The sequence below is a fragment of the Carcharodon carcharias genome, chromosome 9 (genome assembly GCF_017639515.1).
Source record: "Carcharodon carcharias isolate sCarCar2 chromosome 9, sCarCar2.pri, whole genome shotgun sequence".
Taxonomy (NCBI): Eukaryota; Metazoa; Chordata; class Chondrichthyes; order Lamniformes; family Lamnidae; genus Carcharodon; species Carcharodon carcharias.
In genome coordinates this window covers 20,663,906-20,691,563 of record NC_054475.1, presented here as the reverse complement: position 1 = coordinate 20,691,563, position 27,658 = coordinate 20,663,906, and the positions used below count along the sequence as shown (strand labels likewise).

Sequence of the window (27,658 nt, the reverse complement as noted above, 5' to 3'; positions counted from 1 at the left end):
GTTCGTTAGATAAAGTGTATGATATGGAATGGACCAATTAGCTCTACCAATTTGTGCTGATGTTTATCCTTCAAGCGAGCATTTGTCTAACTTTGCTGTGCCAATCTTGCTCTCTCAGCTCATTATTTCCCTTTCCTTCAATTGTTTAATGAACCTATCTCAAACGTTAAATAGACAATCTCCAATTCATCATATGTAAACTGCTCAAACGTCCAGAGATTGGAAAAAATGCTAGTAATTGTTTTGAAACTGCTGCCTGTGGGCCATATGGGACTCAGGACGTTCACAATTGGATCCTGAAAGACTAACCAGCTCTGCCCTACCTGCTACTTACATTTCTTATTTGTTAGTTTGTTCTGTTTGAATTCCAAGGGTCTAATAGTTTGAAATTAATGTCTCATTGATGGATAAATCCTAAATCATAACTCCAAAATGTGTTAAAAATTTGATTAATGTAAATTAATATTTGGCTTCCGAGATTCTGTGGCATGTATATCTGACCCATATCAACAAATAATTCAAATATCCCTCCTTTATATATAGATTAGTGTAGCAATGTGCACAAATATAACAATATTTTCTAAAATTTGTCTCAACTAGAACAATATAGCTCACAATATACAAAACCATACTTTGGCTTCATAGCTGTTCAGGTCATCGTATCCAAGCCATACATCTTTCTTAGTCGCATATGAGACCAGCTGGTCCTTCATCAATTTGGATTTGGCACCTTTCAAAAAGTCACAAATCTGTCAATGAGAAGGATTGGATGTTTTTACTGTTAAGTTCCATGAGAAAGATTAGGCACCTTTATTGATCTTTGTCTTTCTGTCTACCTGTCTCTATATGCTTAACTCTAGCTATAATCTCTAGATGGATAACTCCCTCCCTCGAGTGTATCATGTAGACTGTTACCTCAGTGCAGTAGTGCTGCATATAGTCATAAGTGCCATTTTCTGAATGGGTATTAAACTATTTGCAGCCTACCTTGTAGGCAGTTGTAAAGATTGAATGTCACAATTTCAGGAAGCAGAGAATTTTCCTGCCATTCCCTCATTTGCTCACTTAATTCTTTGGGGCCTTGATGTGCATAAAGTAGCTGTATTACAGTGTATTTTAAAAGTTTCATTGTTTGTACATTTCTCTGGAACACCATGAAAATATGATGGCGTGTTACATAAGTGAAAATTTTCCCTGTGCAATTTTAGATGTAAAGAAAAGGAATATTTATACCGATTTAATTGGGTAGAAATTGGTGGCAAAATAACAGCTAAAGGTGTAGTGCATTATTTGCATTTTTAAAAAAATCCAGCAATTTATGGTGAGGAGGAGATAAGCTGAGAGTTTTGAATTGTTACACATTGCTGGATGATTTGTATCAATCCATCATTAATCTTGCAAAAAGAAGATTTCACTGTCAGTATTCCCATGAATTTCAAAAAATTGTTGTATGTGCGCTGTAAATATGAATCAAACTCATCACACAGTTATGGCTGGTATCTCACAATGTGAGGGCCCTTTTAATGATGAGATTATGTTCCTGCAATGCCATTCGACTTTAAAGGGAACAGCTGAAACCGGAATCTCAGTCCTATATGTTATAAGCTGTTCCTAGAAGTCTTTGAAATTTAAAAGTTCATATTTTTCTTTCTTTTCCTTTGTCCTTTCCTGTCTCAATCTAACCTTTCCTCTCTGTATCCAATTTGTCTCGAATTCACCATAGATTGTTGTCTCTGTCTGTTTATTGATTTCTGTCTGTTTATTTAAACGTCGTTGGTTAAGGGGATAGACGGATAGTTCTGTTGTTAAGCAAGGTCCCAGTTATTGGCCTCTTTGCACCTTTATCAACTCTCAACTGCATCAATTGATGATGCAAAATGAATTGGGTGAGAAAAAAACCCAACTCTCAACGTTCACCATCAGATGTCCTCCTCCAGTTAGACTGAGCCAATTTAGTCAGGTGGCTGGGGCAAAATAATTACTGGGAAATACTGTGCTGCATGATGACATATTTGTGCAAATGAATTAATGGATTAGAAATAAAAGTATTCGTATTTTATCACCTCATAATAAGATAGGAAGCCGGCTTCTTTAGTGTAATTGCCAGGTGGTCCAGGACCATTTGCAGCAGCACCAACGCTTTCATTAGAAGTCTTGAGCTTGAAGGTCCGTCCAAAAGTTGGAAATCCAATTACCATTTTGTTTGTTGGCAAACCATTACGGATCCAATATTGGGCAGCAAAATTCTGCAGTGGAAACAATGAACAGGTTTTTGGAGTTTGAAACTTCATGTTATACTTTGGTTGAGTGCAAATCACTCCCATAAGGCAACTTTATATATCCTCTACAAGCCAGAGTGCGCCTTTAACTGCTGAATAACTGGATAAATGGTCAACCCTCGATTCTATTCTGCTTTACTTTACCAAAATGCTGCAATATAAATGGATGATTATCCAAAATTAGCCTGAAGCTTAACTATAACCTCACCAGACAAATTTCTGTGAAGTATTCAGTAAAGCCATTGTATTAACGGTATTTCAGTAAATTTCTAATCTTCCTTAAGCTCAATCTATCTCAGCATCAATTTTAATGTATGAAACGTGAGACTGAATTTTATGGATTTCCTAATTAAAGATGGCAGGCAGGCTCATGATGGTACCAGCCCAGTCAGAGGGCGAGAAGCTCTGAAGCCTCAAACACTGGGAGAGGTAGTAGCCATAAGGAATGCAGGACATTTTGTGCCTACAGCAGATCCATTTTTTTGAAAAACACTTATCGATGTGTCGGAGTGGAAATTCTCCTGGGGAAATCTTTGTCGCCAGTTTAGCTGGAGGCTTCCCCTCGCAGCGGGGTGTTGTCAATAGTATTTTAAAATGGTCCTTACCCTTTAATAATGGTAATTGGTTGCCCACCTCCTTGGAGCAGGCAGTTTCTGCACTTCTGGTTCCACTGCTCGTAAAATATCCCTACATTGGGGCTGCGTCAGTGAGTTGATCTGACATGGCTCCCCGTGATTTTACTGGACCCCCCCCACACCTCCCCTCTCCTGCCCCCCCAGTCCGCCTTCCAGAGACAGGTAAAATTTTGGTTAGAGTTTTTCCTCAGGTGGAAAATTACTACCACAGAGCCAGCTCTAGCTTAATGTCTCTGCTATCTTAACCTCTCTGATTCAATTTTGTTCTCCCAATTTTTGAAGATGGGCAGAGCAGTAGGAGTGACTGTCCAGTAGACAATCTGTTCAATTTTCTGGGCTACCTCTCGTTGGTAAATAACAGGCAAACTGCCAACCCGAAATACATTTTCCAATGGCAGTTTACCAATTAGTAGATAGAAATTGCATTGTTAAAGCAGGATCTTACTGGTCTGCAGCAGCTTTAAATGGAAGGGAACTTTAGTTGCGGACAAGCAGCAAAGATAGGTTGTGGAACTACAGGAATGTGGCTTGATTCAATGCTGACAATGCTATTGGAGAAAATTCATGAGCGGAGGGAAGCAGTGCTTTTCCCCCCAGTGATTGGCAAGCACCGATGTGAGTTCTTGAACAGGCATGTCATGAGGTAGAATTACCTGGAAAAACTCAGCAGGTCTGGCAGCATCGGCGGAGAAGAAAAGAGTTGACGTTTCGAGTCCTCATGACCCTTCGACAGAACTGTCGAAGGGTCATGAGGACTCGAAACGTCAACTCTTTTCTTCTCCGCCGATGCTGCCAGACCTGCTGAGTTTTTCCAGGTAATTCTGTTTTTGTTTTGGATTTCCAGCATCCGCAGTTTTTTTGTTTTTATGGCATGAGGTAGTACAGGATTGTAGGTGTGTTTGTACCAGGACCTGGGTGCAGTGCAGATAGAAATTTAATGATCTCACCAGGAGTGCTGAGGTAAAATTCTCCATCTAGTCTTTCACTCTTTCTGTCCAGTCTTAAGGACCCTACCTCCATCTCTGCACAATTAATAATTTTCTTCTTCATTTCCTATGGATGTCCACAATTCAGCAAAGAAGCATTCAGCACACTTCTGCTTTTACTCACACACTGTTACTCCTTTCTGCTGTTTGGCCACAGTTACTGCTTTCTGACATTATGCATGTGGGCAGACTGGTTCAAACATGGTGAGGATACTTCCCAGGTAACACATTTATTCAATATGTCTGGCAGCATCTGTGGAAAGACAAACAGAGTTAACGTTTCAGGTCACGGGAACTGAACTCTAACTTTTCCCAGTTCTGAAGAAAGGCCCTTGACCTGAAGCATTAACTCTGTTTCTCTGTCGACAGATTCTTTCTGACCTGTTAAGTGGTTCCTGTATTTTCCGTTCTAATTTCAGATTTTCAACATCTGTGGTATTCTGCTTTTTGAATAATGCCATTAGAATGTTGAACTACATAGACAAAACAATTAATTGAAGTGGTGATCAAACTGTACAATGATCTGGTCACACCACACTTTCAGTATTGCATCCAGTTCTGGTTGTGCAATATTGAGGAAGACATTCAAGGGCTGGAAAAAGCAACAAGGCTAATCTTCAGTGTCAGAAACATGAGGAAAGTCTGGAAAACCTTCAACTTTCCAGACGGTAATGATATATTTGGGAATTGATCTTGTTGAGTTAAAAAAGGTAAAAATGGTAGAGGCAAGTTTAATCTGGAATGCAACTTAAACAGAGTAGAACAAGAGTACATGTATTCAAGCTAGAAAAAGCTAAAAAGACTGATAGCCGAAGATTGTTCTTAATGCAGAACATATGGAATGGCCTTCTGAGCAGAGTGATGGAGCAGAAAATTTTGAATCATCCAAGAAAAGAAACACCATGCAGCAGTGGGGGATTGTAAGGTTGTTCTGAATTTATGTATTAAGCTGAGTGAAATAGTCTACCTAGTAGTAACTTGTGAATGTTGGGAGATTGTATACATACCACATTAGAATTTGCATAAGCACCCTTATCAGCAGTGCCACGATATAAAGGACTGGTGTGTCCAGTGAACCGGTCCCAAGCCCCATGGAAACCATATGAAACCAAATTGATAAAATCTAAATTTCTGTGGAAATAAAAGTAGTTAGCCTTAACTCCAAGTATAGTCAATTGAATACTGATACATCTCAACTGTGCCAACATGATCCTTTTAATGGAAAGATGTGCTATTGGTAGCAACAACTTGCTCTTTGCTGAATCCTCACCATCTGGTTATACTTTCCCCCATCCGCCCTGCCCTAGTTGCCATGGTAATGGTGTGGCCTTTTGTCACTTAATCAAACCTTGGTAACTCTCCAACTGCTCTGGTACAACCTTTTTTTTTCCAAATCTTTTATGGGTTTTGAGAGCTGCTGGCAAGGCCAGCGTTTGTTGCCCACCGCTAATTGCCCTTGAGAAGGTAATGGTGAGCCACTGCCTTAAACCATTGCTGTCCATGTGGTGTAGGTACACCCATAGTGTTTGTTATGGAGGGATTTTCAGGCTTTTGAATGAGTGCCAGTGATGGAACGGCAATATATTTGCCAGTCAGGATGGTGTGTGGGTGGGGGGTAACTTGCAGGTAGTGGTGTTCCCAAGCATCTGCTGCCCTTGTCCTTCTAGGTGGCAGAGGCCATGGATTTGGAAGGCACTGTTGAAGGAGGCTTGGCAAGTTGCTGCAGTGCAAGTTGTAGGTGGTACAAACTGCTGCCATTGTGCATTAGTGGTGAAGGGGGTCTCAATGAAGCAAGCTGCTTTGTCCTGGATAGTGTCAAGCTTCTTGAAAGTTGTTGGAGCTGCACTCATCCAGGCAAGTGGAAAGTATTCCATTACAATCCTGACTTGCACCTGTGGATGGAGGACAGACTTTGGGGAGTCAGAAGGTCGCAGAAATTCCAAGCCTCCGACTTGCTCTTCTAACAGCTGATATATACGGCTGTCCAGTTCAGTTTCTGGTCAAAGGACGCTGATGCTGGGGGATGTACTTTGAATATCAAGGGGAGGTGATTAGATTATCTCCTGCTGGTGATGGTCATTGCGAATGATATTTGCAACATATCAGCCTATGGCTGCATGTTCTCTAGTTCTTACTGCATACGGACTACTTCAGTATCAACTGAGTCACGAACGATACTGAACGCTATGCAATCATCAGTGAACATCCCCACTTCTGACTTTATGATGGAGGGAGGGTCATTGATGACACAGCTGAAGATGGTTGGGCCTGGAACACTACCTTGAGGAACTCCTGCAGTGATATCCTGATGCTGAGAAGATTGGCCTCCAACAACCACAACAAACTTCATTGTACCAGCTATGGCTCCAAATAGAGAGTTTTCCCCCTGATTCCCATTGACTCCAGTTTTGCTGGGGCTCATCAGTCAAATGCTGTTTTGACCTCAGGAATTCAGCTCTTTAGTCCATGTTTGGATCAAGGCTGTAATGAGGTCAGGAGTGAAATGGCCTTGGCAGAACCCAAACTGAGCATTGGTGAACAGGTTATTGCTAAGTAGGTGCTGCTTGATAGCACTGTCGATGACACCTTCCATCGCTTTGATCAAGAATAAACTGACTGGATTGGATTTGTTCTGATTTTTCATGGATCTACCTGGGCAATTTTCCACATTGCTGGGTGGATGCCAGTGTTGTAGCTGTCCTGGAACAGCTTGGTTAGGGGCGTGACTAGTTCTGGAGCACAAGTCTTCAGTATTGTTGCTGGATTGTTATTAGGGTCCATAGCCTTGGAGTACCCAGTGTCTTCAGCCATTTCGTGATATTATGTGGAGTGAATCGAATTGGCTGAAGACTGGCCTCAATGATGGAGACATCTGGAGGAGACAGAGATGCACTCCTGGCTAAATAAGATTGCAAATGTTACAGCCTTGTCTTTCATTCTGACATGCTGGGCTCCCCCCATCATTGAGGATGGGAATATTTGTGGTCACTCCCCCTCTGGTTAGTTGTTTAAATGTCCACCCATTCACCACTGTCTGTGGCATGACTGCACAGCTTTGATCTGATCAATTAGTTGTAGGATCAAAACAGCTCAGCTGTTTTGCAGGCATGTAGTCTGCATTGAAGCTTCACCAGGTTGACACCTCATTTATAGGTATGCTTGGTGCTACTTTTAGCATGCTCACCTGGACTCCTCATTGAACCAGTGTTGGTATAATGGTAGAGTGGGGAATATGCCAAGTTACAGATTGTGGTTGAGTACAATTCTACTGCTAATGGCCCACAGCATCTCGTGAACGCCCAGTTTCAACCTGCTAGATCTGTTCTAAATAAATCTAATTTAGCACTGTGGTCGTGCCACACAACACGACGGATGATATTCTCGGTATGAAGATGGGACTTTGTACCCAGAAGGACTTTGTGGTGATCACTTCCACTAATTCTGTCATGGACAGATGTACCTGTGACAGGTAGATTGGTGAGGACGAAGCCTAGTAGGTTCATCCCACTTGTTGGCTTCCTTATCACTTGTCACAGGCTGAATTTGGCAAATATGTCCCTCAGGACTTGGCCAGTTCAGCCATTAATGGTGCAATGGAGCCACACTTGGTGAAGGGCATTGAAGTCCCCCACCAGAGTACGTTCTGTGTCTTTGCTACCCTTGGTGCTTCTTCCAAGTGACGTTCAACATGGAGGACTCATCAGCTGAGGGAGGGTGGTGGATGGTAATTAGTAGGCGGTTTTCTTGGCCAGGTTTGTCTTGATGCCATGAGACTTCATGGGGTCCGGAGTCAATGTTGAGGACTCCCAGGGAACCTTCTCCTCTACCCCACTTGCCTCGACTTTAAAATTCTAGTTTGTTGCCCCACCCTGACTTTCTCTTTAAGACATCCTCCATCCTCCTCCTCGACTGAATGACTCCTCATCCTGAGTGTTTTCACTTTGTCTCTCACATGTCATTGCCCTTGAATTCTCCCTTAACCTCTTCCTCCAATCTTTGTGATCTCCAGCCCCACATCCCTCCAAGATATTGGAACTCCTCCAAGTATGGCCTCTTGAACACCCCCTTATTTCAGCTGCTCCACTGTTGGTGGCTGTTCCTTTAGCTGCCTGGGTCCAAAGATCTGGAATTCCTTCCCTAAACCTCTCCATTTATCTCCCTCATTTTCTTACTTCAAGATGCTCCTTAAATCTATCTCTTTGACCAAGCTTTTAGTCATCTGCTCTAATATATCGCCTTATGTGACTCAGCGCCACATTTTGTTTTATAATACTCCAGTGAAGCACCTTGGGATGTTTTATTAAATTAAAGATACAATACTAGCAAATCAACGGGAAATTGGATTATATAATCAAAATAGTTCACTGTCATTTATTTCCAGGGCTTCAAATCTATGGAAATCCTTACTTGTTCAGTTGGCCCTTCCTCTTAGTTGTTATGGGCTTTAAATTCTAATTTGCAATCACTAAATTACAACCTTTAACTCATTTACTGATCCACTATCCTCTATTTTTCCCCAACTTTGTGAATCTCCTGCTTTATGGTCCTGACTCCTCACTTAAGTTTCTCAAGCAAAGAAAAAGCTTTGTCCAGTCTGGACTCAAATAAAATCCTTCAGAGGCTGTTTTACATTTGTACAGTATCATTGGGGTTTGATCTAAACATCACTGCTTAGCAGCTATTGTGAAAATTGCAGAGGTAAAAAACAAATGTATTGAAAGAATGAATACTTACTGAGCAATCTTTTTAATCTCGAAACCAGCGTCAATTTTTTTTTTACTAGCTGCTACAGCTGCTGTAAGCAGTAGCTTAGCCTTTTTAGTTTCTTTTGCTTCTTGTTGAAAGGCTTTTTTCAATTCCTGGAGAAATAAAGTGGATAAAATATGGACTTTGAATAAAATCCATCATACTTCTTTATTTAGTGCCTAACAGATTTAATTATAATAAAGTAACTTATGATTACAAGGGTTTTTCTGGACAAACATTGATGTCAGTTTTGCTAACCAAGTGAACATAGAAATATATATAGCAGACACATTTGGTGATGGCATTGTGTTAGAAATGGTGCCATCCATTGCTGGTGTAAGCACCTTTCCTAGTTTTGGAGTTTGCCTCCAAGTCATCCTCAAGTCTTGATTGATCATTCCATGACAGTACAACAGCTACAATCCATTTTGATGTGAAATAATCAAGACAGTTTTGAAATCGCTAGTATTGTCAAACAGGGATGCATTTTTGCATCAATACTTTGGGATATTCTTCTTGCTTTGTTTACCTTTTCTCATTTTGAGCCCCAAAATTCTTTTACTCCAAACAAGATTAAATGGAAATCTTTTCCAAATTGTACATTTAACAGCAAATTGGAAAACCCAACACCTGTTGAGAAGCGAACTTACTTTTGCTGATGAATCGGTGCCCATTTCACACTCACTGTGAAGTGAACCTTCACCAACTTAGCAAGCTAGTGAAAAGCTATTGCAATGAGTTTGGACCAGCCACCAGTTTAAAGGTGACTGTCAGCATGACAATAGGGTGTACCGTAAATTTCAATGGTGATCAGCACATGAGGAGTTGTACACAAATTCTGCTACCTATAGGATCAATTATACTGGATAACCTATCCAGATGATGAGCTAGACTCTCTCCTCGGAAGAACAGTGTAATAATTAAGGAATCGCCAATCATGTCATTGGACAGCTGCATTTTTTTTTATTTCATGGGATTTTTAAATTTAGGTATGACTGGCAAAGCCAATGTTTATTGTCCATCCCTAATTGCCCTCGGACTGAGAGACTTGTTAGGCTATTTCACAGGGCAGATAAGAATTCACTATGTGTAGGCCAGACCAGGTAAGGATAGCAAATTTCTTTCCCTAAAGGACATTAGTAAAATAGTTGGGTTTTTACAACAATTGATGATAGTTGTCATGGTCACTATTTCTGAGGCTAGTTTCCAGTTCCAGAATTATTAATTTAAATTCCACTAGATGCCATTGTGGGATTTGAACTTATTCCCCTGGAGTATTAGCCTGGGCTGCTGGATTACTAGTCTAGTGACATTACCATTATGCCACCATCTCCCCCAAGTTTTGTAAAATGGCATGTTCCTGACTTTACTTGGATGAAATAATCTTGTTGAATAAAATTTGAACACTTCAAATTGAAAAGGGGCTTAAATAGTGATATATCTGTTATTTTTCTTTTACTAATGTAACACTACATAAGTAATTCATGTTATAAAATTGAAAACTAGAATCCCTGCTAACTTATTGCTGTTATTGCTCTGAATGCTAACTACCAGATTGGATTTGTGGTATGTATTTGTTAGTTGACCTTATTATGGACAGCTGTGTACAATTGGGTTCTGGGCAATTTTCCACATTGCCAGGTAGATGTCAGTGTTGCAGCTGTACTGGAACAGCTTGGCTAGGGGCGCATTATAGAGCACAAGTCTTCAGTGCTATTGCTGGGAAGTTATCAGGGCCCATTTGCAGTATCCAATGCCTTCAGAGTTCAGAAGGGAACAAAAAGGACAATTAAGGTGCTTGTCCCTGTTTAGTTTGAATAATGATGGCATCTGGAAAGTTTGTGTGTGCATGTGTGGACTGGGCAAGGACTGAACATGCTTGATTGTGATGCTTCTCAATAATTGAAACACTTGTTGACATTTATTGACCACTCTGAAGGCATTGGATACTGCAAGTGGGCCCTGATAACTTCCCAGCAATAGTACTGAAGACTTGTGTTCCAGAATGCACCCCTAGCCAAGCTGTTCCAGTACAGCTGCAACACTGACATCTCCTGGCAATGTGGAAAATTGCCCAGGTATGTCCTGTCCATGAAATGCAGACCAAAGCCAATCCAGCCAATTACTTTCCTACCTGTCTACTTTCAATAATCAACAAAGAGGTGGAAAGTGTCATTGACAGTGGCACTTACACAGCAATAACCTGTTGACCAATGCTGAGTTTGGGTTCTAAACCTCATTATATCCTTGGTCTAAACTTGGACAAAGGAGCTTAATTCCAAAGGTGAGCAGAGAGTGACTGTCCTTGACATCAAGGCAGCAGTTGACTGAACGTGGCATCAAGGAGCCCTAACAAAATTTGAGTCAATGGAAATCAGGGGGAAAGCTCTCTACTAGTTGTTGTCATACCTAGCGAGTGGTTGTTGGAAGCCAGTCATCGCAGACCCAGCTCATCACTGTAGGCGTTCCTCGGGGTAGTGTCCTAAGCCCAAATTCCACTGTTTCATCAATGACCTTCACTTTATAAATATACAAGTGGGGATGTTTGCTGATGATTGCACAATGTTCAGCACCATTCATGATTCCTCTGATACTGAAGCAGTCTGTGCCAATATGCCGCAAGACCTGGCCAATATTCAGGGTTGGGCTGATAAGTGGAAAGTAACATTCGTGCCACACAAGTGCCAGGCAATGACCATCTCCAACAAGATAGAATCTAACCATTTCCCCTTGACATTCAACTGCATTATCATTACCAAATCCCCCACAATCAAAATCCTATGGGTTACCTTTGACCAGAAACGCAACTAGAACACCCATATAAATACTGTGGCTGCAAGAGCAGGCCAGATTCTGGGAATTCTGTGGTGAGCAGCTCACCTCCTGATTCCCCAGATCCTATCCACAAGGCACGAGAGGAGTGCTGGAATACTCCCCACTTGCCTGGGTGAGTGCGGTTTCAACAACACCCAAGAAGCTTGACACAAAGCAGCCTGCTTGATCACCCCACCATCCGCCACCTTAAACATTCACTCTCTTCACCACTGGTGGCGCACAGTAGCAGCAGTCTGTGCCATCTTCAAGATGCACTGCAGCAACTCTTTTTAAGTCACAGCTCCTTCCAAACCTGGGATTTCTACCATGGAGGACAAGTGCAGCAGTGTCATGGGAACATCATTATCTCCAAGTGCTCTACCAAGCCACACACCATCCTGCCTTGGAAACATATCACTGTTCCTTCACTGTCGTTGGGTCAAAAAGCTGGAATTCCCTTCCGAATGGCACTGTAGGTGTACGCCCATCAGATGGACTGCAACGGTTCAAGAAGGCTACTTATCACTTATTTCTCAAAGGCAATTAGGGATAGAAAACAAATGCTGGTGTTGCCAGTAAAGTTCACATCACACGAAAAAATAAAAGCAACTTCCCATATGAAGAATTGCTGCATGGAAAAGTTCCTTCAGGGTTGCTTTCCCCTTGGAAAAGGCGATAATGGCAGAAAATATTTGAAGGTTGTTTAACTCACCTCAATCAAAGTTGTGTACCTTTGTTTGTCTTCAGCTGGACTTTTCCTCGAACCTGGATATTTCCAGTCTAAATTTAAACCATCAAAGTTATGCTTCCTAAGTAGTTTAATTGTCGAATTAATGAATATTAAACGATTCTTCCTGGCAGAAGCCATGCTGGTGAACCTGAGAAGGTGGGGGCAAATGAATTAAAAGTTTTCAAATTGTGATATCTGGTTCAAGATATTTTTAAAAAGTATTTTAAAATTAAAATTTATCATCTCTTTCTGGAACGAAAATTGCATGTGAATCAATGAGAACGCTTTCAAAATCCATTGCACATTTTATAAGAAAGCACATCTTTAAGAAGCATATTTTTAAATCTAATTCATTATTCGCATTTGGATGCCTATTGGAGCCTAATGCTGTTGAGCAATTTATAGAAAATATTGACACATTTTTGAATCACAACAGTTCTCAGTCTAAATGTTCTTGAATCTGAATCTGTAATGGTGGAAGCTAATGAAGGTTGCCTTCTTCTCATTGGAGATAGTAATTACCTGGCATTGACTGAATATTAATGTAATCTGCCACTTCTTAACCTAAGCCTTAATGTTGTAGGTGAACAGCAAGCTTCTTCATTATTGGGCTAGTTGAAACTGGAGCTGAACACTGTAGAATAGTCTGTGAACAGCATTACTCCTGATCTTATGTTGAAACAAAAGTCATTGAAGTACCTAAAGATGGCTGGACTAACATCACTTCCCTGTGAGATTCTTGCACTGATGTCCTGGGCTGCAATGATTGGCTTCTGACAACACAATTCTCTTTCTTTGTGATGGATCTGAATCTAGCAACTGGAGGGTTTTCCCTTTTTCCCCCCTTAGGTCTCAGTTCTGATGGAGCTCTTTGTTGTCATACACAAGTCGAATGCTAGCTCGCTGATGAGACAGCTCTTCTGATATTAATCTCTTGTGTCCATATCTGGTAAAGGCTTTGACAAGTGCTGGAGCTGAATGGCTCAAACAGAACCCAAACTGAGCATGAGAAAACAGATGTCACTTGATAAAACTACTGAAGACTCCTCCATTGTTTTGCTGCTGATAAGTTAGTAATCAGATGGATTAGTTTATCTTCTTTTACAAGAGACTGGGTGCCTTCACACCATTTCCTCTTTTTTCCCTTGTTCTAATTCACCCTACACCCTGACAAGTGGTTTTAAACAACCACTTTTCTTGCTTTCTCTCCCTCTGCTCCCCCTTTACACTTAAAGCTAACGCTTTATACCCTTTCACTTCAAATGCTAAAGGCATGGGCACACATCTATGTGACACAGGGTCACACAGTCAGGTCCTCATAAACATGAGCTTCTCCTGTTCTCTGCTATCTTTCTTGCTACTTCAGCTTGTCCACCATCCCTCAAGTCAGCTCCACCGGACCATTTGTTTAGGTCCGTAAGACAGCCAAAAACAATGCAACACTGCAAAATCGTCATCTCACCAGTCCAACATAAATTTTCAGATTTGGAAAAAGTTACAAACCTTCGAGAAGTTACCAGCAACCTGAGAATATAAACCAGTAACTCAGCTGTTACTCCACAATCCTTTTGAATAATGCTGGTGTAGGGTCTTTCCTGCCCGTTAGTGTGGCAGTTATTAAGTTACCATGTGGCAAGTCAGGCATTGGGGCCTACCAAACTGGGAGAACCCTTATTTGTGTGAGTTAGGCATTGCTCTAAGTAGATAAAAACAAAAAAACTGCGGATGCTGAAAATCCAAAACAAAAACAAAAACAGAATTACCTGGAAAAACTCAGCAGGTCTGGCAGCATCGGCGGAGAAGAAAAGAGTTGATGTTTCGAGTCCTCATGACCCTTCGACAGAACTAGGTTCTGTTGAAGGGTCATGAGGACTCGAAACGTCAACTCTTTTCTTCTCCGCCGATATTGCTCTAAGTAGTTCTGATGTGCACTCTGGACGTTCAATCCAATATAGTGTGTGGTGCACTTGCAGCTCAAAAGGAGCTTCCCATTTTCCACATTGGAGGCCTAAACACCTGATTAGTGTCAAAACAAATGGTCAAATCAAGATTCAATTTCTAGATCAGTAAATTGTGAAACGTCATTGTGTGCACTGAGAAACAAACCAGCCTATAAAAAGATATGAAACAGGAGTGGGAGTAAACCATCCACCCTCTCCAGCCTGTTCGACCATTCGATACGATCATGACTGATCATTGGCATTAACTCCACTTTTCAGCCCGCTCCCCACTGGCCCTTGATTCTCTGAGAGGTCAAAAATCTGTCCATATGAGCCTTGAATAGGCTCAACAATGGAGCATCCACAAGCCTCTGGGGACAGAATTCCAAAATTCACAAACCTCTGAGTGAAGAAATTTCTCTTCACTTCAGTCCTGTTCCCTTATCCTGAGATTGTGCTCCTGTGTCCCAGAATCCCCATCCAGGCGAAATAACCTCTCTGGTTACTCTGTCAATCCCCTTCAGGATCTTGTATATTTCAATGAGATGACACACTCCAGATAATATAGGCTGAATTTATTTGGGCTCTCATCATAGGAGAACCCTTTCATCCCCAGGAACCAATCTAGTGAACATCTGCTGTACTGTCCCAATGCATCTTTCCTTAGATATGGAGACCAAAATTGCACATAATACTCCAGGTGTGGTCTCACCAAAGCCTTATACAAGTGCAGCAAGACTTTTTTGTTCCTGTACTGCAAAATTCATGCAATAAAGGCCTACAGTTCTTTACCTTACTAATTGTTTACTGTACCTGCGTGCTAACTTTGTTCCTTGTGCAAGTACACCCAAGTCCCTCTGAACATTAACATTTACAAGTCTCATGACTTTTAAAAAAAAACCCTGCTTTTCTCTCCTTAATAAGAAGGTGAATAATCTCACACTTCCTCGCATAATCCTGCATCTGCTACCTTGTAATCCACTCACTTAACTTGTCTATATCTCTTTGTAGCTTCTTTGTGTCCTTCTCTCAGCTTATATTTCCAACTAACTTTGTGTTGGCAGCAAATTTGGATATATTGCCCTTGCTCTCTTTGTCTAAGTCATTTATGCAGTTTGTAAATAGCTGAGCCTGAGCACTGATCTTTGCCACATTCCACTAGTTGCATTGTATTTATATGGATGTGGGTGTCACTGGCTAAGCCAGCATTTATTGCCCATTCCTAATTGCCCTTGTTCAGGAGACATTTTAAGAGTCAACCACATTGCTGTGGGTTTGGCCAGACCAGGTAAGGACAGCAGATTTCCTTCCCTGAAGGACACTAGTGAACCAGTTGGGTTTTTACAACAATTGATACTGATTTCATGGTCATAGTTAGACTTTTAATTTCAGATTTTTTAATGAATTGAGATTCCACCATCTGCCATGGTTGGATTTGAACCCTGGTCCTCAGAGTACTACCTTGGATCTCTGGATTGCAAGTCTAGTCCAGTAGCAATACCACTATGCCACTGCCTCTCCAGGGGAGAGGCGGGAAAGCCTGTTCAATAATGGTGCTTCAAAAATGTCTTCTATTGCATTTTTGTGATTCTGGTCCACACATCAACATTTCAAACTCTGGTGTCTCCTGCTCTTGGCTTTCTAGTGCTGTTGTCCAGCTGGAACACAAGGCAGCAGAACACACAAAGGCAGTGACCAGACCAGTCTTGGCCAAAAGAAAACCACAAGCTGATGGCCCATAAAAACAGGTAATTATTGATCCTCCTGGTCATAATGTAAAAGTTGATTGGCTGATTGGAGGGAAGAAACTCTTTGCCTATGCTTGTGCTAGGGACTACCTTTGTGTACCAAAATTCCATCCTCCAACACCCAGGAGTGTCTTCAACTGAGGTCTCCTGCCAGGAAGAAAAAAAATGATTATTTCAGTACTTTCCTTAAACCAACAATGTAACTTCTACCTCATAATCTTGGAATCAAAGATAATCTTCAGTGAGAAAAGAAGGAACAGGTAGCTGTAGGATATAGCCTTCTGGAAGGGAATCATTTAGTTTTCGCCTCTCTTTGTAGAAATGTTTTATTAAAAACCATTATTTTTGTCTAGTGAGAGGGACATGATCATGCTGAGTCTATCATTCCTAATAAAGTATTAGGCTTGGATGTTGCATTGAGAATAATGGTGAGCTTAAGGGCACTTAAAATTGTTATGGAGTATATCAGGAGGCTATCTTCAGAGTTCACACATGCATAGTTGAATACAGAAATCCAGTAGTTGCTGTCAGAGTTCTCCTGTTTCTCCACAGGCCATTCTAATCTGATGCCTTATCAACTGACTTGGCATTAAAATCCATGCAAGGGCATACATTTTGCTGTACTTAACCATTAGTTACTACACGGCAACAAGGCAGAAAAGATCAAGGCCAGTGCATTCAGGTTTAAGTGAATATCTTACAGTGTGATCAGTCACAATTACTGTCAAACAACATTTATGGCTCTGAAGATTTCATTTTACATGTATGGAGTATCATTCCTTCAAAATGTAATTAGCGTTGGAGAGTTCAGAAAAAGTACTTTGACTTTCTGTATCTCAAGAAGAAATGTACTATAATTTAAAATGGCCAAATGATAGATAACTGACAGAAATATTTTTTAAAAATCAGTGAAGTAAACAACCAAACAACATGATCTTTCATTTATATAGTTCTTCCAAACATAGAGAAACATCCCAAGACATTTCATTGAAGAGAAATGGAACAGATGCTAAACAGCTTGTGAAAAAATTAGGGAAGATGACCAATGGCTGAATCAACGATTGGCTTATGAGAATTGAGGCTCGGAAAGGCTGAAATGTTTAGGCCTGGAGTTCCACTGAGGCGGTTGTGAGCTCTGACATCAATAATTAAGGTCACATCAGTGGGAAATGCATAGGAGGGAAGAATCGAAGGACTAGGTGGATGTAAGGCTTTATGGGGTTGGTGAGTTTTCTAATCCAGTAGAAGAAGCATAGATTTTATATTTTTTGATTTACATTTACATAGTAGCATTCATAATCTCAAGATGTCCCAAAGTGCTTTTTAGCCAATGAACTACTTTTGAAGTATACCTACTGTTGTAATGGAGTGAAACATGGCAGCCAATTCGTGCACAGTAAATTCCCACAAACTGCAGTGAACTGATATACATGACCTGATAATCTGTTTTGCCATGTTGATTGAGAGATAAATGTGACACATACTGAAGAATGTTACTGCTCTTTGAATAGTGTCATGCGACTTTATGGGCTCTTGAAGTATTCTTACATTAGTATTGTCCCTTGTGTAATATTAAGGCCATGTAATTATGAGTTCAGTGCAGTAACTGAAGGTATTGATTGCACCACTTTCTAAACTGGGCCCATGGGCACAATATCACCTTCTCTGCAAATGTACAGTGCTTGATATTCTAATTCAGTGCCACAGGACCACCTAGTTCCTGCAGTGAAGTGCTGCCAGGAGATGTCTTTTTTCAGAATAATTGACTAGGTGAACATGCAGCCCTGCTTTGTGTGTTAAATTGCTATTATCCTGGCATCAGAAAAATCACACAATGTTTCTTTTTTATGTTAATGTATTCTCTTCCATTTACATCCTTGAGTCAGCCAACTAGATCCTGGTACCTGATGAATGTTTAAACAAGTTTTTTTTAATGATCTACTTGACAAGGCTGAGATCTTGCATTAGTGACACATATGTTTTTTGTAAATTGGCATGGCGGCCTTAGTTCTGTCTCATTATTTTCTCACAGGATGCTCAAATGCATGTCAAAAACAATTCATAAGGATAATACCATAACTGAGAAAGTATATGTTTGTGGAAAGGCTGAGTAGTCCCTCTTTTCTCCAGAAAAGGTAAGGCTGAAGGGTAGCCTAATGGAGGTCTTTAAAATTTTTAAATGAAGGGATTTGATGGTGTAGGCATAGGGAAGAATTTCCCCCCCTGTTGGAGGGGTTGTGAGGGAGTGGGTGGGAGTGAGTGCGAAATCGATCAGCGCCCCCAATCGGGTGCGCACCGCCATCTTACATGGGCAGGCCAGTGTGAAGCACACCCGGAAGCGCTGTGTGCTCCCTGTGCGGGTAGGAGGTGTTCCCTAAGTTGGCACAGAGATTAGTTTAAGTTGTGGAAAGTTTAATAAAGGTGGAAAAAATTTTAAGGGCATGTCCCCTCGTGTGAAACTCACATGAGCTGGGACATGTTCATTAATTTTTTCAAAAATTTTTACTTAATTAACAAACCCTTCATGAAACTTCATCCCCTTAAGGTTGGACGGGCAGCATTCTTAACAACTTTAATTACTTTTTTAATGGCCTTAATAGGCCTTTGATATTTTGGCGGGCATGCAGCCAACGCCACTGCGTTCCCACCGAACTGACAATCTAAATGACTCCCACCCGACGTCACCGTGCGCCATTTTAGGCCTTGGCGAGTGGGCCACACCCCTACTCGCTGCCGAGAAAATTCTTCCCATAGAGAAGATGTTTCCACTTTGGGAGGGACCAAAACGAGGAGCCAAAGATATAAGATAATCACCAATAAATTCAAAAGAGAATTGAGGAGAAATTTCTTCACCTAGAGGGCGGTTAGAATTTAGAACATGCTACTATAAAGAATAGGTGAGACAAATAGTGTGGATACATTCAAGGGGAAGCTAGATAAGCTCCTGAGGAAGAAAAGATGCATAGACTAATAGCATTAGATAAAGAGGGGTGGGGAGAAGCTCATGTGAAGCATAAATGCCAACGTAGACCAATTGTGCTAATTGGCCTGTTTCTGTGTAGTAGATTCTATGTAATTTTCTGTAATCATTTAATGATCTAATGCTTTTGATGTGGTTTAATGTTATAAGGCACCATACAGAGACAAAAACAGATGCTGAGTAGGAGCATTATGGAAAGTGACCAAAAGAGAGTGGTTTTAAGGGTGAGAGAAAAATAGAAAGGGAGATAAATTTAGAGAGGGAACTCCAGAGAATGGGACAAGATAGCCCAAGACTCTGCCAGTGGAACAGAAGGAGGCTGATGTGCTACTAGGGTTAGAGATCTTCCTGGCCTTCTGTAGAATTTCCTGGAGTGTGGCATGGGTCTCTGTGCGTTCAATTCCTTTCCTTGGCAGCACTCACCTGCTCTGTGGCACCAAGCCCTCCCTCTATCACCTCAGTAGAGAGAATTGGCTGGCATGAACAACAACAATAATTTGTAATTATATAGCATCTTTAAGGTAATGAAATATTGAAAGGTGATTCATAGGAGCTTTACAAAACAAAGTATGACACTGAGGAGATATTACCTCAGGTGACCAATAGCTTGGTCAATGGTTTCAAGGAATGTCTTAGAGGAAAGTAAGATAGAGAGGTGTTGGGAGAGTATTTCAGTGGTTGTGGCCTTGGCAACTGAAGGCAAGGAAACTAAAATTGGGGTTGCACAAGAGGCTGGAATTAGAAAAACACATATGTCTTGGACGGTTGTGAGGCTGGAGGAGATTACAGACATTGGAAGGGATGAGGCCATGGAGGGATTTGAAAACGTAGGTGAAAATTTTAAAATCAAGATGCTGCTTGACTGGGAGTGAGTGGAGGTCAGTAAGCACAGGTCTTACAGATGACATGAATATGAGGTCAGAAGCTTATTTCAGGATCAAATATGACACCAAGGTTGCAAACAAACTGGCTTAATCTCAGTCTGAAGGGTGTTGGGAGATGTGTTGAGGGTGGGGGAAACCTATGAAATGGTCGTTGGAGAACCTTGGGAGAGGGTGTGCCCATATAGAAGTGGGCAGGGGGGGGGTTGTCAAGGGAGGGAGAGGGGCAGGAATGGGGGATCAGGAGCGAAATAGAGTCTGGTGATGAGACAGTTGTGACTAGGGAATGGTGTGGGTCTGAATGTGTGGGGACCAGCATTTTCTGCAGGGCTGGGAGTGGCAAGAACAACATAGTGAGTGGACCACTGTCATGAGAGGAACAGCCAGTGAAAGGAATGAGTGAAACCCATGGACTTTACCATTGGTAAACATAGAAAAAATGCTTCCGTTGGTGCTGAATGAGGCTGAGGATTAAACTGAAAGAACCAAGGTAAGAACAATGTTCTTGAACTGATGGCTATTAGACTAGAAGATAATTTAAAAGAGAATGAGATAAAAATTTCCAAAGGAAGAATATTAACAGATTTGGGGGTACTGGGGTTACAGGAAAGAGCAGCAGTATCAGCACAGGCATTAGAGACTGAACGGCATCCTTCTGTGCTGTAATTTCTATCGTTCCCAGAAATCTCTCCTTTATTGAGTGCTTTAAAAAATATTGGCGCTAAACTGAGTTTGGGATGATGTGCCCTGTGAGAAGAGCCCATACAGTGAACCACTGCCTGTATTTGATACATTATATATTAGAACTGTAACAGTGTCAGTTGTGGTCTGAGTTAGATGATTATGATTTGACATCCAGCTCCAGGGACTTGACCAAAGAATTCTCAGACACTTCAGTAGTGGACAAAAAATATCCTATGCACTATTTGATGAAGAGCAGGAGAATTCTGCTGCTTAGGCTAACATTTACCTATCAACCAAAGCCTGAAAAAACAGATTATCTAGTCATTTATTTATTTGCTGTTTGTGGAGCTTGCTGCATGTAATTTGGCTGTTGCATTTGCTTTGTTACAACAGGGACTACGCTTCTAAGGTTGTAAACTGCTTTGGGATATTCAGTAGACATGAAAGGTTCTATATCAATGCATCTCGTTCCTTTAGAACAGCACTGAAGGGACTTAACAGCAAAGCAAGGAATCTTATCACTCACATTTTGCCATCACCTGCACCTGAAAAAATGGTGACAAACTTGTATTTAATGCCAAAAGTAGATTTCAATACGGAATATTTAACTGCCCCCTGTGTTATGTCAAGCTATACACTCCAGGAACAGCCAGAGATGACTCCTGTTCTATGCTCCATTACCTGATCTCAGCTGGGATAGCAGTCAGAGAAATTCCATTGACCTCATCTTAAAAAAAAAGAAAGACTCACATTTATAAGCACTTTTCATGATCACTGGACATCCCTTACAGCCTATAAAATACTATTTGAAATGTTGCCACTGTTGTATGGCAGCCAATTGGCACATAGTCATCTCCCATAAACAGCAATGTGATAATGAGCAGATAATCTGGTTTTGTGATGTTGATTGAGGGACAAATATTGGCCAAAACACTGGGGTTAACTCTCCTTTGAAACAGTACCATGGGATTTTTTACATTCACGAGTAAGCAGATGGGCCCTCTGTCTAACGTCTCAGCAGCAAGATGGCACCTCTGACAGTGTAGCACACCCTCAAAACTGCACTGGCTGTCAGTCTTGATTTTTGTGTTTAAGACCTGGAGTGAGACTTGAACCTGGAATCTTGTAACTCAGGGGCAAGAGTGCTACCAACTGAGCCACAGCTCATAAGGGAAATGATTGGACAGGGTTCTTTTTCCTGATTACTATCCAGTGACTCTTGCTGGAAAATGTGTTACAGGTGGGAATAGCTTCACATTCAGCTGTGATATCAATCAACAGTCAGGTAGTAAGCCACCTCAAGGAATCATGGCTTGGGTGGCATAATGGGAGATCTCTGGACTGTGCTGTGCCAACATCATGTCTTTAGGAGAGGGGATGGGGAAGAGTGCCAGGGGTAGGTGGGGTAGGAGTAGAGACATCATTGGAACCATTGATGGAGAAAACCGTCATCTGACAAGTGAACTGTTATGAAATATATGTCTACTCACTGTTTTTTGAGACCATTGAATGATTTGTAAAGAGCTTCGTCATTCTGTTCCTTGGTAGCAATCTTGTGGTTACTATTGATGCTAGCAAATGCATAGATTAAGTGAGTGCACAGGCAAGGGGGGATATTTTCTGGCATAAACTTGCCTATTCCTGGTCTGTGCTGGGCCCAGTTAGCAAAGTAACAAACCAGTTTGAAAGTAGTGCCTAAAAGCAGGAAGTAAAAGAATTGTAATAAAGTTTCCACCCTTGTTCAAAATTATTAGCTTTTTCAAAAAAAAGTCTCAATATGGAGTTTAGATCGAGTTTTTGTTCAGAAACTGATTGTCTAATGAAACCTAAATAGAATCTTTGGGAAAGCAGGACATAATAGCAATGGGCAGAAGCATTTGCATTTGGCAGTAATAATGCGACTCACCCACTTGTAGTTGGGACAAGAGGATGAACCCCACTAGAAAAATGAAAAGGAAAACAAGCGTGAAGTTAGTTGAAAGAAAAACAGAGATTTGCATTTATATCATGCTTTTCATGGCTACTGGGCCTCTCAAAGTAATTTCAACCAACAAAGAGGTGATCCATTCTAATGTGGAATGCAATGATGCAGACAGGTCAGGGGCTCCTGGATATTTCATCCCTCCCCCAGCCACCGCCATCATCATTTCAATGAAATTACTATTTTTTAATATTGTGCTGATCCTTCTGTGTCTTACATGATTGGCAGTACACATAAACAAGTTATTTAAGGGCTAGTTAGTTCCGTGTTTTGCATTGCTGCTAATAATAATGTTATTAATAGATTGGTGACGCATAACTATTTTTCTGCTTTACAAGTTTTGACTGACAAAATTGTTTCCTACATTTGCTGCAGTGAGTTGTTAGATTAATTCATGTTTATATTTGAATCTTTTTGTTAGTCACCCTTCTTCAACCACCATGTGGTGTAGTGATTTGATAAGATTAACTGACTTGATAGGCCACTTCAGAAGGCAGTTAAGGGTTAACTACACTAGTGTGGAACTGGTGTTACAAATAGACTAGACTGGGTAAGGGAAACTCGTTTTCTTCCCTTATGGACATTAGTGAACTAGTTGGGTTTTTATGACGACCTGATAACTTCCTGGTCACTTTTTTTTAACTAATACAAATTTTTGTTTCCAGAGTTCTTTTAACTGAAATTCACAAACTGCCATTTGAACACATACTATAGATTATTAGTCCATGACTCTGGATTTCTAGTCCAGTCATATTTTTTTTTATTCATTCATGGGATGTGAGCATCGCTGGCTAGGCCAGCATTTATTGCCCATTCCTAATTGTCCTTATTCAGAGGGCAGTTAAGAGTGAACCACATTGCTGTGGGTCTGGAGTCACATGTAGGCCAGACCAGTTAAGGACAGTAGATTTCCTTCCCTACAGTGAGCCAGATGGGTCTTTACAACAATCAGCAATGTTTTCATGGTCATCATCAGACTTTTAGTTACAGATAGATTTTTATTGAATTCAAATTCCACCATCTGCCATGGTGGGATTTGAACCCAGGTCCCCAGAACATTCTAATGAAGAGTCATACAGACTTGAAACGTTAACTGTGTTCCTCTCCGCAGATGCTGTCAGGCCTGCTGAGTTTTTCCAGCTATTTTTGTTTTTGCCCCAGAACGTTACCCTCGGTCCAGTGACAACAGTGACAACTACACTACCAGATTTTATTTGATCTGGCAAAAGGGAGCTTGCACTGCGTGTCTATTTCCAGATGACCAACAATGCTGCCATTTAGCCAATCACTAAAAGATATAATCCTCCATTCGATTGTTCCCATTAATTTGCTGGACCTCTGCTCTGCTCCTCCTGACAGTGCAGCTCAGATTAGGAACTGAGTGGGGCAGTGAGGGATTGTACACGCATCCTCTTAATTCATGATCCTGCACGTTGATTCTCTGACTGAGGGGACGTTTTACATTTAAAAAAAAAGGTACTGTAAACTATGCCATACCTTATGCAGCTTTTAATGTGCTTTTTATATGCCACTACAACTAATAGGACTCCTTACCAAAACAGAAATCAAACATTAGCCTGCAGCTTATATGTAGACACATTGTATACTCATGGATCATAGCACATGGGATTCACAGTTTTACTTTTAGAACAAGTCATTGCAAATCATTTTTTACACAATAGGCTACTAAATTATATCTAGCATACATTATAGCAAGTGAGGCAAAGCTCAAAAATTTAGTATTTACTGCTTGTTGTTTACAGCAAATCTTTCTCAACACATCATTGCAATAATCCTTTGCTACACAGTTAAAAATTTAAAAATATAGTTTTGATTTTTCTTTAAAATCATACTTACCAGTTAAAGCAAGCACTCTCTGCATTTTTGGACTCGGTCACTGTCTCTCCAGCTTTATACTTTCTGTAATTGATGTCACTGAGATACTGGAACAACCATGCACTGCCACCACAGTTCCGACAACAGGTAATTATTAACTAGGAAGTTATAGTGATGGGGAAAACGGATAGACTTTGTGATAAACATTGGTATTCATTTGGAATCCACCACATAGGCTAGCAGAGTTAATGATATTAGGGGAGTACAGTGTTGCTGTTGGCTGCTGTTAGGTAGTTGAATTCGAATACTAGAGGGATGAGCTCATTTAAGCTAAATAGGCTTTTCTTCTCCTTTAATTTTCTTGTGCTGTTACTTGCAATTTCTAGTCCTCAATAAGGCACATTTCATTATTTCCTCACATTCCTGAATGTAAGCTCCATTTATCCAGTGGATAGATATATTTATGGGAAAGATATTCTGGTCTGTTCCCTTCGTCCACTATTTATAGCTCATCCAAAATTCTTCCTTTTACCTTTCATGCTATTTAGGCCAATATTCTCTGGAGTTTAGAAGAACCAGAAGCGATCTCATTGAAACACACAAGATTCTGAAGGGATAAAAACAAAAAACTGAGGATGCTGGAAATCCAAAACAAAAACAGAATTGCCTGGAAAAACTCAGCAGGTCTGGCAGCTTCGGCGGAGAAGAGCAAAGCTAACGTTTCGAGTCCTCATGACCCTTCCACAGAACTGAGTAAACTTAGGAGGGGGGTGAAAAATAAGCTGGTTTAAGTTTGGGGAGGCCGGTGGGGGGTGGTTGGGTTGGGGGTTGGGGGGCGGGCGTTGCTGGTTGCAGAGACAAGCAAGCAGTGATAGGAGCAGATAATCAAAAGATGTCACAGACAAAAGAACAAAGAGGTGTTGAAGTTGGTGATATTACCTAAACCAATGTGCTAATTAAGAATGGATGGCAGGACACACAAGGTATAGCTCTAGTGGAGGTGGGGTGAAATGAGACTAACAGGGCATAAGAGGTATAGATTTAAAAATAATGGAAATAGGTGGGAAAAGAAAAATCTATGTAAATTATTGGAAAAAACAAAAGGGAGGGGGAAGAAACGGAAAGGGGGTGGGGATAGAGGAGGGAGTTCAAGATCTAAAGTTGTTGAATTCAATATTCAGTCCGGAAGGCTGTAAAGTGCCTAGTCGGAAGATGAGGTGCTGTTCCTCCAGTTTGCGTTGAGCTTCACCGGAAGCTCAAGGACAGACATTTGGTCAAGAGAGCAGGGTGGAGTGTTAAAATGGCAAGACGACAGGGAGGTTAGGGTCATTCTTGTGGACAGACTGCAGGTGTTCTGCAAAGCGGTCACCCAGTTTGCGTTTGGTCTCTCCAGTGTAGAGGAGACCGCATTGGGAGCAACGAATGCAATTGACTAAGTTGGGGGAAATGCAAGTGAAATGCTGCTTCACTTGAAAAGAGTGTTTGGGCGCTTGGACAGTGAGGAGAGAGGAAGTGAAGGGGCAGGTGTTACATCTTTTGCATATGTATCGGGAGGAGGTGTAGGTGGGGGTTGAGGAGTAGGGGGTGATGGAGGAGTGGACCAGGGTGTCCTGGAGGGAACGATCCCTATGGAATGCCACCGGGGGGGGTGAATGGAAGATGTGTTTGGTGGTGGCATCATGCTTGAGTTGGCGGAAATGGTGGAGGATGATCCTTTGAACGCGGAGGCTGGTGGGGTGATAAGTGAGGACAAGGGTGACCCTATTATGCTTCTGGGAGGGAGGAGAAGGTGTGAGGGTGGATGCGCGGGAGATGGGTCGGACACTGTTGAGGACCCTGTCAACGACCGTGGGTGGAAAACCTCAGTTAAGGAAGGAGGACATGTCAGATGAACTGTTTTTGAAGGTAGCATCATCAGAACAGATGCGACGGAGGTGAAGGAACTGAGAGAATGGATGGAGTCCTTACAGGAAGCGGGGTGTGAGGAGCTGTAGTCGAGGAAGCTGTGGGAATCGGTAGGCTTGTAATGGATATTGGAGGACAGTCTATTACCAGAGATTGAGCCAGAGATGTCAAGGAAAGGAAGGGAAGTGTCAGAGATGGACCATATGAAAATGATGGAGGGATGGAGACTGGAAGCAAAATTAATAAATTTTTCCAAGTCCTGATGAGAGCATGAAGCAGCACCGAAGTAATCATCGATGTACCGGAGAAAGAGTTGTGGGAGGGGGCCGGAGTAGGACTGGAACAAGGAATGTTCCACATACCCCATAAAGAGACAGGCATAGCTGAGGCCCATGCGGGTACACTTGGCCACGCCTTTTATTTGGAGGAAGTGAGAGGCGTTAAAGGAGAAATTGTTCAGTGTGAGAACAAGATCAGCCAGACGGAGGAGAGTAGTGGTGGATGGGGATTGTTCGGGCCTCTGTTCGAGGAAGAAGCTAAGGTTTCTCAGACCATCCTGGTGGGAGATGGAGGTGTGGAGGGATTGGACGTCCATGGTGAAGAGGAAGCGGTTGGGGCCAGGGAACTGGAAATTGTTGATGTGACGTAAGGTGTCAGAGGAATCACGGATGTAGGTGGGAAGGGACTGGACAAGGGGAGAGGAAAGGGAGTCAAGATAACGAGAAATGAGTTCTGTGGGGCAGGAACAGGCTGACACGATTGGTCTGCCAGGACAGTCCTGTTTGTGGATTTTGGGTAGGAGGTAGAAGCGGGCCAGCCGAGGTTGGGCAACTATCAGATTGGAAGCTGTGGGAGGAAGATCTCCAGAGGAGATGAGGTCAGTGACAGTCCTAGAAACAATGGCTTGATGTTCAGTGGTGGGGTCATAGTCCAGGGAGAGGTAGGAGGAAATGTCTGCGAGTTGACGCTCAGCCTCCGCGAGGTAGAGGTCAGTGTGCCAGACAAGAACAGCACCACCCTTGTCAGCAGGTTTGATGACAATGTTAGGGTTGGACCTGAGAGAACGGAGTGCAGTAAGTTCAGAGAGAGACATATTAGAATGGGTGAGAGGAGCGGAGAAATTGAGACGACCAATGTCACGCCGACAGTTCTCAATGAAAAGATCAAGAGAAGGTAAGAATCCAGAGTGAGGGGTCCAGGTGGAGGGAGAATATTGGAGGTGGGTAAAAGGATCCATTGAACTGGGAGAGGACTCCTGCCCAAAGAAGTGAGCACGGAGACGAAGGTGGCGGAAGAAGAGTTCAGCATCGTGCCGAGCCCAAAATTCATTGAGGTGAGGGCGTAAGGGCATGAAACTAATTCCTTTGCTGAGCACTGAACGTTCAGCATCAGAGAGGTGAAGGTCAGGGGGTATAGTGAATACACGGCTGGAGCTGGGATTGGAAGATGGGGTGGGGACGGAGGGACAGGCAAGGGTGGAGGGTCTTAGATGGGTGTTGGTGTTTGATGGCAT

General features: G+C 41.8%; 1 protein-coding gene across 1 annotated transcript in view; it reads right to left on the bottom strand.

Moving 5' to 3' along the window:
• Positions 1 to 26,417, bottom strand: part of LOC121281923 (chitinase-3-like protein 1) — a 32,846-nt gene extending 6,429 nt beyond the window's left edge. Inside the window, exons 1-8 of the mRNA XM_041195132.1 lie at positions 26,396 to 26,417; positions 21,914 to 22,136; positions 15,969 to 16,025; positions 12,173 to 12,338; positions 8,635 to 8,759; positions 4,908 to 5,031; positions 2,064 to 2,246; positions 633 to 749 (exon numbers count right to left, since the gene is read on the bottom strand). Of these exons, the coding sequence (XP_041051066.1) occupies positions 633 to 749; positions 2,064 to 2,246; positions 4,908 to 5,031; positions 8,635 to 8,759; positions 12,173 to 12,338; positions 15,969 to 16,025; positions 21,914 to 22,136; positions 26,396 to 26,417 (1,017 nt within the window). The remainder of the gene's footprint in view (positions 1 to 632; positions 750 to 2,063; positions 2,247 to 4,907; positions 5,032 to 8,634; positions 8,760 to 12,172; positions 12,339 to 15,968; positions 16,026 to 21,913; positions 22,137 to 26,395) is intronic.
• Between the last annotated feature and the right edge of the window lie 1,241 nt (positions 26,418 to 27,658).